Below are 12,219 nucleotides of genomic sequence, written 5' to 3'. Positions count from 1 at the left end.
GTTTCTCAAACACAAACGACTAGTATTGGTCAAAGTCAAGTGGAATTCAAAGAGAGGACCAGAATACACTTGGGAGCTGGAATCAGAAATGAAGTGGAAATATCCTCATTTATTCCAGTAAATCTCGAGGACGAGATTTTTCTTAAGGTGGGGAGAATGTAACAACTCTCACTAAAATTAATACTTAGTATGGTAATTATCTATTAAGAAAACCTTAATTAAGACACCCAAGTGATTTTGCACAAACCCTAAAATTTTCAGAACAAACGGAATCAGGATCAGGGCCCCTAAAACCCAGGGGGTAAACCCTAGTGGACGATTATCTAAATAACTTGTTGTCGAATTCAAATTTGAAGAAACTGTCAACTCAGCAGGCCTAGTCCCAGACGTGGCTACCCTATAGTGATCAGGTGTCCTTTACGGACCGTAAGGAAAAAAAATCTTACGGTCCGTAAGCATGTCAAAATCAGTGTATAAATAGCAGACATTGGCACTTGATATTCTGCGTACGTTCGACGAAGAAATTCGTTTTAGGCACTGAGTTACGTTCTGTTTACCACAATTAACACACACGATTCACAAATCGCTGACGCAATCAGGGTAATTACTCGATCGCTATTACGATTCAACGTCCGATCGATTGAAACTATCCAACGTATGATTAAGTGCTGCTCAAATTGAGTTTATACTTTGTCATTCGTCGTGATTTCGACTTGAATGTTTGAGTGCTGTCCGAACTCGGGCTATACTTTGTCATTCGTTGTGAATCCGCTGAATTGTTAAGTATTGTACTTTGTTAATCGTTGTGAGGGTTTAATCTCGTGAATTGTCGTAACTGCTGTATTAGTTACTAACCCAGTTTGTGTGCATTGTTATTAAAATTAGGTTAAACAAGGCTAAATCAGTAGGCTTATACACTGCTCGTTAAATCTGCAATGTGAGTCATTCTCTTTTTATCAACTGTTTTACAATACTCCAAATTATTTTCAAAAGTTATAATTACAGGGACTAAGTCGTGGATATTTTGAATCACTGGCTAGTGGGGTATTGTGCACATTACTAATTTTCTCCCAGTTAGGTTCATTGACCTACTAGGGATAATCATCACTATTTGGGTTCATTGACCTAATAGTGGTATGACCATCGTCACCATTGTGACATGTCACCATTGTGACACGGCGCCAGATAAAAATAAGATATAAACCATTGTAATCGCTCTTATGCTGTAATTTTATAACTAAGGGTCATTTTATAAAACCTGAATGAACTCACTCAGTATTTCCCGCTGACAAAACCTTTTTCAAACATGTTTCAGGTGATCTGTTATGATCCAGGAAAAGTGCCGTGAAGCACTACAAGCTTAAGAAAGTGGCTCATGATAAAATAAAGAAACATGTTTTGTAAAATAAAAGATTTCCCAGTGAAATCAAATGATTGTAAATTACCGGGATTTTATCCCTAAATTATGTAAACGGGCAGTTTTAAATATTGAAAGATCATGTTTTAAAAGACTTACGCTGTCGCCTAAATTAAATACCACGGGATTTCTGTCCCGCGGCTCCTGAAACGGGTCAAAACGGGTCGGGGGCCGTGACACCAGTGTCCGACAACAGAGGTTGAGAAGGAGCAAATGAGCCAGATACCTTATGCGTCAGTAGTCGGGAGCTTGATGTATGCTCAAGTCTGTACTCGCCCAGATATCGCTTATATTGCTGGAATGCTAGGCCGTTATCAGACTAATCCTGGCCTAGATAACTGGAAAGCAGCTAAGAAGGTACTTCGATATCTGCAAGGGACGAAAGACTATAAACTGACTTATAGAAGAAGTGATCATTTAGAAGTGGTGGGTTATTCTGATTCTGACTTTGCCAAATGCAAAGATGACAAGAAATCCACTTCGGGCTATATCTTTATGTTAGCAGGCGGCCCTATCTCATGGAAGAGTCATAAACAACAGTTGACCACAACTTCCACAACGATGGCAGAGTACATTGCTGTTTATAACGCAACCTGTCATGGAATGTTGTTTAGAAATCTGATCACTGGACTCAAAATTGTTAATTCCATTTCTAGACCATTGAAGCTTTACTGTGATAATTCAGCTGCCGTTAGTTTCTCGAACAGTAACAGTTTGACTGGAGCTGGTTTATATCTCGATACAAAATATCTGTTCGTACGTGAACGAGTTGAGGAAAATAATCTTTGTATCGAGTATATTAGTACTAAAGATATGCTTGCGGATCCGATGACTAAAGGTCTCCCTCCTAAGGTTTACGAAGAACATGTTCGGAATATGGGATTTAGTAAAGACCTTATTTAAGCATATTGTACTAGCTTATGTTTATGATTAATGAAATTTCCTCAGTTTGATTTTGTATGTCTGTTAGAATAAGTTCAACCGGTATAATGGCATATAGACAAATAAAGTTACAAATCAAACAAAGGGCAAATGCGTATTTTGATCATGACGATTAGGTTTTAAATTAAGGCTATAGTATGATTAATGGGGGTCCTGAGTCGCATAGTGATTCAACGGCTGTATTTCTCTGCTATAGTACTTGTTTAAGGCTAAAATGAGTGTTAACTCCTGATCAGGCTTATCTAATACTCATAGTAAATGATTACTCGGCTAAGTGGGAGAATGTAAGATTAAATATATTATGTATTAATATTTAATCTATAGCCATTATAATCATTTACATAATATAGATCAAAATATATAATAACCTATTAAGATAATTAGTTGGTAATTGTTGATGGACCATATTACCCTTATTAACTAATTGGGTTTCCTCCTGGGTGCTTATATAAGGAGACTTATGTGGAGGTTAAGGGGTTAGACAGTTACACAATTAGAGATACCCCATAAGCATAACATCATTACGTTCGACCTCTCTCTCCTACGGCCGATACCCTTTTCGGTTTTCTTAGTCACCATCATCAGTCAGCACCCTAAGGAGGAACCAGATCACCTTGACAAAGATGTCGAACTCCATGTCGTCTTCTCTCACTGGATTCTCAACTGCACTGTCTGCGGTGACAGGTATGTTTTCATGTTTTCCCTTATGTTTAAACAGAACTGAACCAACATTTGTACACTTTTATTTTTAAGAGGTTTTTAGAATACATTTACCGGTTGATGAGAAAAAGAAAATATACGATGCTTTAACTATTACCTTTGAAATATATATTTCTTGTTATATGTACTAATTTTCAAGTGATGAACATCATAGTTGGCGAAGGAATAGAGAACTACCAAACTTATGTTTACTTTGATTTTTTTTTTCCTTTCAGTCAATTCAAAACAAAAGAGAATCTTGTAGCTTATAATAATTCATGAAGAAAAATACACGAAAAATGGAGAAAATTGGTGTCATTAAGTTGAATAGAATTGGATGTATTGTCAATTGATGGGATGGAGATGGTTTATAATTATTGAATGTTGACAGAAATAACGTCGTATTTGACTATATGGGATTTTTGTTGGATCAAATATTCATTAAATTTAAGATTGCTACTTTTTGTGGAGGTGATTTATACCTAATCATAATTAGTTCATGTATCATGAAGTCTTATTTCACTAAGTGTATGTGTAATGGGGCTTTATGAGGTGTGATGGTGGTGATTTTTGAGGCATGGCACCCCATAGCGCCCGACAACACCAATATACTGCCGGCGTCATGGGGGTGATTTTGGATGAAGCCATTATGTACATAGCGGCATGAATGATCTGCAAACCTTTCCCCCACTCACACACATATATATACATACATATGTATGTATAATTGAAGGGCTTATTAATTAATTGAGTAATGATGAGGTAGGGCTTTATGACTACGCGCTCTAGTGATATAACGCCCTATAAATCTCCTGTATGACGTGATATGTCACGTGTCGCATAACGCCCCAAAAGGGTTTTATGACTACGCATGACCTAATGATCAACATTAAATTTACAGTTGTGTTTTTAATGGCAAATTTCATTCCATCAAATATTTACACAAACTATCCAAGCTAGATGCTAGAAATAGTTACAGTACAACATCAACCCACCTAACACACCCAACAGTACAATTTTTTTTTTCTTTTCTTCTAAATTTTTTTTTTCTTTTCTTCTAATGAGAGGGTACATCCGAAAACAAAAGTTGTCTAAGGATATTTTTTACTAGTACTTGTAACTTGACATTTAAAACAAATTTTACTTATCATCTATGGTCTCCTACCATACGCAAACTATAGCAATATGTATTATCGTATTGCCAAAGCTAACTCACGAGCGTGAAATCACACTTAAAATGAGGTTGATAAGCATTTGTTTGGTGATTGTGTTGTGGCTACGAGAACTTGGAATGCGATTGGTAGGTGGGTGTATTGGTTTTGCCGATTTCAAAACATCCTTTTGATATGCTCTCATAGATTGATTCGGTTTCATTGATTAAAGCCAACAAGGAGGCGTCGGATCCTATTGTTATGACAACTTGGTGGATGCCTTGGCGTTTCGAAATGACACATTGTTTGACAGTAATAAGCGGACGCGTGAAACTAGTTTTGATACTATTGTAAATTATTTGTATATCTGATTTGTTAATAGTAAGATTAAGATTAGCTAGGTGGCTTGGCATCAAAACCCCTTATTGGTATTGTAATTGTTATGTTGTTTTTGGTCCAGACCTTAATAATAGTTTTGCTATGTGTGAGATTCACTAGGTATGGATATTGTTGGTTACTTGCTCGTTGGTTTTATAAATTTTCATCCGTTAAAAATATATGGATCTTTAGGTGCTCTCAAAACATATTATAATACTCAGGCTGCCTTATAAAAGCCTACATTTACGTGATAACCTATTTATATATTATTCCTTCGACTGTTTGACGAATATATGCTTTATTTCAGTCGTGCCACTTATGCACTACTCAAGATCGGATCACTAAAAATCAAATTAAGATGAGCATCAACGAAATCAAGCCTATTATTAATTTAAATGTAAAAACTTTTATTTTATATAATTATATAAGTGTGTGTATGTACTATTATAAAATTACTAAATAATATAAACTTAATTAGTATGGGTGTTGCATTGAGCTTAATTTATGTTCTTCTTCTACTTGTGAAGTGAGGTTAGAATAAGATAATAAGATAATATTGTTTAATACGGTATGCTTTTGAGAAAAAAAGGATACAATTACATGAACCAAATGTTTGTGAACTTGAAACATTCGAGTGCATAATTATGATTTTGGATTTTGAAAAATTGAACAACACTATTCAGAACTTGATATACGTTAGCCAAGACTGAAAGAATTCCAATAAACATTTAGACCAAGACTGAAAGACAATGAGTTACTTGGGTACTGAATATATAAGTTTTACTTTTGGACTTTAGGGACGAAATCTAAAAATTTGACCAAAACCACATAGATCATTTGTGTAATTTAAGTTTTTTTCGACAACATTTACTTGCACCTAAATACCACCCATTAGACAAAAGAGACCGGTTATTGTACAAATTGTCTTAACGTACGCTGCGTACGCGATTGCCTTACAACATGCGAAATTTTCTTTACAACATGCGATTTCTCCCTTTTCTTCATTTTTTTTACATGCGACTTTACATTAAATGAGCATATATGCGATTTCCCATAAATAAATTAACATGCGATTTAATTTTTTAGTTTCATACATGCGATTTCACAAAATTAGGGGAACATGCAATTTTGTTTTTTTTTAAACATAACGTGCGATTTGTCATCGCGTACGCAATATACGTTAAGAAATATTGTACAATATACTTTTTCTAGACAAAATAGTGGAGGTGTACAAAAAAAAAAACCGGTTTGGGCCTGTTGACCCAAAAACCAACCCGGCCTCGACCCGGTATAAAAGGTTTGGCCCAAATCGGTTTGGGTCCAACCCGACTTGGCGGTTTGATACAAATTTGGAATTTTTGTGCTGAGAATCGGTTCCAACCCGGACCGGTTTGAGCCCACCTAGAAAAAAACTAATTAAATTATTGGTTTAAATGTTAAAACCAGTTTTATACCCCATCCAAATCTGTTTGAATGGGATGGGGTTTTCAACCCTAAAAACGGTTCTTAACCCGAACCGTTTTGGGCTAAATTTGGTTTGAGACCAAACTAAAAAAAACAGGTTGGTTTATTAATTGAACCGATTTAGCCCCAAACCGGGTTTTGTACACCTCTACGAATAACAGACTTTAATGACTTTGAAAAGACCGAAATGTTCATATGCAGCTGGAATGGTGGTTTGTTTGGTTTTATTGGGCCAGTTTTTATTTACAGTTGGGCTAACTTTTACGTTGTTTATTTATTTTATGGGCTAATTTTGGGCTTGTTTTGTCTAGTTGGGCTAGGTTTTCTCGAGTTCTAATTTACTTACATATACATTTTACTTAGGCGGCAATAGTTGTGCCACCCAGCTGGTAGAAAATAGGCGGCTGCCCTTTTTGTTTTGTTTTTATTTTTTTATTTTTAATGTTAGTATATTATAATATAATATAAATATAATTGTTCCCTTTTAAAAATTACGATTTCATTCTCAGTTTAAAATTACGTTTTTGCCCTCAGTTCAAAATAAATTTATGCTTTTGTCCACAGCTAAAAATTACGATTTTGTCCTTAATTCCAAACTACGATTTTGCCCTTGTTCAAAACAAAATTTTGGTTTTGCCCTCCAGCTAAAAATTACGAATTTGCCCTCAGTTTAAAACTATGAGTTTGCCCTCTTTTAAAATTTGACCAAAACCACATAGATCATTTGTGTAATTTAAGTTTTTTTAGACAACATTTACTTACACCTAAATACCACCCATTAGACAAAAGAGGCTGGTTATTGTACAAATTGTCTTAACGTACGCTGCGTACGCGATTCCCTTACAACATGCGAAATTTTCTTTACAACATGTGATGTCCCCCTTTTCTTCATTTTTTTTACATGCGACTTTACATTAAATGAGCATATATGCGATTTGCCATAAATAAATTAACATGCGATTTATTTTTTTAGTTTCATACATGCGATTTCACAAAATTAGGGGAACATGCAATTTTGTTTTTTTTTTAAACATAACGTGCGATTTGCCATCGCGTACGCAATATACATTGTACAATATACTTTTTCTAGACAAAATAGTGGAGGTGTACAAAAAAAACCGGTTTGGGCCTGTTGACCCAAAAACCAACCCGGCCTCGACCTGGTATAAAATGTTTGGCCCAAATCCGTTTGGGTCCAACCCGACTTGGCGGTTTGATACAAATTTGGGATTTTTGTGCTGAGAATCGGTTCCAACCCAGACCGGTTTGAGCCCACCTAGAAAAAAAAACTAATTAAATTATTGGTTTAAAGGTTAAAACCAGTTTTATACCCCATCCAAATCTGTTTGAATGGGATGGGGTTTTCAACCCTAAAAACGGTTCTCAATCTAACTTTTTTGTCAAGCAGGTGTCTGACACTCGCTCATTGTTTATGACAATTTACTATTCTGTCCCCAGCTCAGGCTTGCCATATTTTTTTAGCAAAACTATGGCAGTGTTTTGGTTTAATTGGTTGAGTCGATGTAATTTTTTTGAGGTCGTCTTATGAGTAGTACGCACAAGTAACTAAAATGCATGCGTACATGTTATTAAACTAAGAAATATTCGGTTTAGCGCCCCGCAACGCGGGCGGGGCATCCAACTAGTTAATAATACTTAATAGCTTATGTGGAGAATTCTGCATAATTTATATAATTATACTATAGAAATTAATGATTTAAACATTTGAAGTATGTTAGAAAGAAAAGACATCCTAACATTACATCTTAATAAGTCGCATTCCTCCATTTAAGTTTTTCTTTTGGTATTCATCATCCATGATCATGATTTCTTTGACATTAAAGATGAAGAAATTTTCAAAAGCATGTATTTGTCATCGTAATATCCATTAGTTTGATGTGTCTAAACGACACATAAAGAGCGTTTGTTGGCTCAATACCTACACCGTGTATTTCTAGTAGGATATGCATTAAGTATAATTTAACACGTTTAGCTTAAGCAACAACGTCTTCTTCATTTTGTGTTTCATCATCATATCATCATCGAATTCGTCATTAACCAACTCATATCCTTCAACATCATCACTTATTTTCTTTACCCAACTCACAGACGAATGGGTGTTTTGGTCTATCCTAGTATGGTACTAGCTTCTAAGTTCTAATCATGTAAAAATTGTAAATGTTACCATAAACATCACCAATTCTTCAAGATGGGCAAGATAATGCGAACTATCAATCACACAAACATCCTAATTTGTAAAAATATCCCATTATTCATAAAAAATAATTACATGCATCGAAATCATTTTCGGTTTCAACAACAATTGCTTCACTACAATATACTTATATAAAAAACGATATAAGTAGAAACCAACAAGAGTACAAGAGTACATTGTCTTGTAGAAACCAACAAGAGTTCAAAGTTAAAAGCAAAGTAACCACACATATGACATACCTCATGAAATAATTGTTATATATATTTTTTTCAAACAGCCAACAAAATCAATTTCGAGCATTCTTGGGTTACCAACGAGATCAAATGGAGTACTCCGAGAGTAACCCTAGTCCACCACCAATTCCGGGAAAACCCGGTAACCCATTCACCCATAGACACGACGATGAAATTACCGGTAAAACTCTTTTGGCTCAAGGATCGAACCCAAGTCTCCCTGAGTCTCATATTATTGCCCAGCAGTGCCTCAATCTGCACCAAGTGGGATATTGGATTTAAATGACCCCAATGTTTATCAATTGAGTGATAGCACTTCCAACTTTCGATTTTTACCACACCACTCCCAACTTTCAACTTATTTATTTCTTTTTTGGTTTCTGACCATTGAAACTTATAAAAAGTCGGAAAAATGCAATTAATACTAAAACTTAAGGACCATTAGGTCTTTGATTCGATTATCACAAGAGAGTTTTTCCTAGATTTATTGGAATTCCTTATGAATTTGTGTATAGTCATTATTTTCTAGTGTAGATGGATACAATCAGATAATTTCATTGATGGCAAAATAATATTTTAATGGTACGTCCATGATTCAAATATGTTGTTAAAAATACTATAAAATTTATAACATAATATACAAAACAAAAGAGACTCTACGAAAAGAATATATTAAAAAAAAAAAAAAAAAACATCTCCACTACACCCTCAATAATCCAAAAAAATCATTGAAGACAAATCTCAAAACTAAAAAATAAAAATCATGCTTTCAAAAAAAAATCATCATCAATCATTTACAACACAAACAAAGTCAATCCAACGGCCAATAACAAGATCCAACCCATGAACGAGTCACGACACCCCCGACTCACTTCCCTCTCCCCAAACGACGGTCCAGTCGTCCCATTATTACCAGGGTTTGAACCGTACAACTCCTGTATACCTTCAACATCATCTCTATCAAGCTCCACCTTCCTCATCCCCGAAGCTATCGTCGGAAACATAATCGCATTTTCCACCGACGAGTGTCCTAACCCTAACAAATGCCCGATCTCATGCACCGCCACTGATTCCAGATCCATTTCTGCTCCTGTTCCAGAACCAGATATTTCACCAACAATCCACGTTTCGTCACTGTCTAGATGCAACAAGCCTCTAGGCGGTGCAAACGCGTGAGCTAACGTCCCCAACACACCGTCAAACTCCTCACCATCGCCATGTTCTCCAGCGTAGAATCCGATCTTCATATCAGCAGTGAAGTAGTTACCGCTTTCGGTAAACGTTAACGGCGTCCATTCTGACCACCGACTGAACGCGTTAGCGAAAACGCGTTTCACGTCGGCGGAAAGCTGGTTGCGTGGATCAAACGCATAGGTTAAGTCACGCCGCCGTGACGGCCACCGTGGCCGCCCGGGGAAAAACGAGTAGTGAGCCACGGTGTTGCCGTTACTCGGCGGCGGCGTGACTTTACCTGAATTCATAGTTGTAGATCCGTTCACGATATCTGCAACTCCACATCTAGGTTTTAAGATTTGTTTCACCGTCTCTTCATCCAGTTCACCGGTAGTGTTTAGGTTGAAATTCTTCTGGTAGTTTAAGACGGCGCGTTCAAGCGCGTCGTCGAACTCATCGGTGAAGTTGTTTTTGCTGGTGGTGTTGATATTGTTACTTATGTAACCGAAGTAACGGAAATAAGATTTGAGTTTGGAAATACCGGCAACATTTTGGCCGGAGTGGCAACCGGAGAGGTTGGTGAAGGTGTTCCAAGCACTTTTGGTGGTGTTTGGTAATAATGAAGGTGGAATGGATGAAATGTTGGGGAAAAAGTGGAGGAATGCATTGGTTGAAGTTGAAGATGAAAAGATTGAGAAAATGCAGAGAATGAGTTTGACTTTTGGTGAGATCTTCATGTTTGACTAAGAATTTGTGGAAATGGAGATTTGGATTTGATCAGTTTATGGAGATTTAAAAGAGTTGTGAGAGGGTGTTGCAAGGAAGGAAGAAAATAGAGTGAAGGACGGCCATGGCTAATGACTTTGAAAAATTCTTTGAGGAAATAGTGTTGTGTGTCGTTGTCACTTGTCTACTTAAAAATGAATATCTTGTTAAACAATAGATATTTAATATTTTTAAATGTTTTTCATGTGAAAATGAATCATAAAAGCGTGTTTTCTTTATTCCCTATTCGGCTGGGTTGAGTGGATCAGTCGGATTGTTGATTTTACATGTTAAACGGTTTTAACTGATTTTTTATTTGTTCTAGACTATAAGCTTGTTTTAAAAAGTTTAAAATGATAGATAGTGTCCTTGATTATACGGTATCAGCATCATCCCCATGCCGCTTTACTAGAAACTGTCAATAGCGCCCCCTTCTTTATATTGTGGGCACCAATGAGGGTCGCTATTGTTGGTTTGTGAATGCATTGGCTAACAATAGCGGATGAAAAGTGGGACTCACATCAATTTTAAACCTTTAAAACTAAATAAATAAATAAATAAGGGGTGTTATTGTGGGGCTTTAACTCATATCATGGGTGTTATTGTGAAGATGCAATAGCTCATTGTCCTACGTGACGTCTACGTGTCAATGATGTGTCACAATAAATCACATGTAGGGCTCCAACCATAACTCACAGCCTTATCACATATGCATAGCTACACATTCAATAAATGAAGAAAAATTACATATATAATAAAGGGTTACATAGCTGGTTTTAAGTTTCAAATCGCCATAAGTCTTTAACACTATTTATATATATGATCATCCTTATTAACTTAGGATAACAACATTAAGTAATCAAAGTGTCTAAAAGGTATGCGGGTCATGGTTGGGACATGATTCGACACCTAAGAACATGAATTGAAGGCTACACCACCCCCTTCTTGATCCACCATGGTTTGCATGGATTAAACCATAGCAATCATGGTCTCCCTAACCATCTCCATTACTTATAATCACTGTTGATTCTAGAATTTGACTTGTTCATACAAAGTTGTAGGAATGACTATATTAATTTCAAATAATTATAGAATTTGTCAGTTTGTTTACCAACTTATATGAAGTGTCCGAAAGATAAATCAAAATATGCAATATAACTTAAACTAATGTAGGACATGAATAGTTCGTTGGTGGGAAATATCGGTAAAGGTGTCTTCTTATTTGTTTAATTGTTTTATAGAAATGTATATCCATATGTCGTATGCAAATCTATATTAAATGTAAGGAAGTGAGCCGTTGTCTTAACTCTTAAATATTGATACCAAGTGGGAGTAAAATAGTAAAAATCATAACTCATTAATTAATTAGGTAAGCCACGTACTCAAACGAGTATCACATTCACATATGGGTTTAATGCTCAAAAGCCAATACTAGGTTTAATGCTCAAAAGCCAATACTATTAGATGGGTTTCATGCTCAAAAGCCAATACTATTAGGATAAACATGATTTATGAAAGAAATTTTAAAATATCTGTCACTTATTAGTTTGGCAGAAACTAGGGCTGGCAATTTCAGATACGAACATAAAAACACGACACGAAACGACACGATCTTAACAAGTTCAAGTTTGATCCTTAACAGGTTTTGTGTCTTAAACAGGTCGACACGAAATAAGACCTGTTAGTTTTTGTGTCGTGTTCGTCTTTACCTATTTCGTGTTCGTGTCTTATCGTGTTCTTGTCTTGACAGGTCATGTTTGTGTCTTAACAATTAACATGTTA

At 35.8% G+C, this 12,219-nt stretch overlaps 1 protein-coding gene across 1 annotated transcript; it reads right to left on the bottom strand.

Annotated features, from left to right (window-relative positions):
- Window positions 1–9,151: 9,151 nt before the first annotated feature.
- On the bottom strand, window positions 9,152–10,570 carry LOC110896101 (metalloendoproteinase 5-MMP). Its single transcript, XM_022143536.2, has one exon. It carries the CDS (start codon window positions 10,407–10,409, stop codon window positions 9,294–9,296), a length of 1,116 nt encoding a protein of 371 aa, XP_021999228.1. The 5' UTR covers window positions 10,410–10,570; the 3' UTR covers window positions 9,152–9,293.
- Between the last annotated feature and the right edge of the window lie 1,649 nt (window positions 10,571–12,219).

Source organism: Helianthus annuus, chromosome 12, assembly GCF_002127325.2.
Source record: "Helianthus annuus cultivar XRQ/B chromosome 12, HanXRQr2.0-SUNRISE, whole genome shotgun sequence".
NCBI lineage: Eukaryota > Viridiplantae > Streptophyta > Magnoliopsida > Asterales > Asteraceae > Helianthus > Helianthus annuus.
Note: the sequence above shows the minus strand (reverse complement) of the source record. Positions and strands in the feature narration are given on the sequence as shown.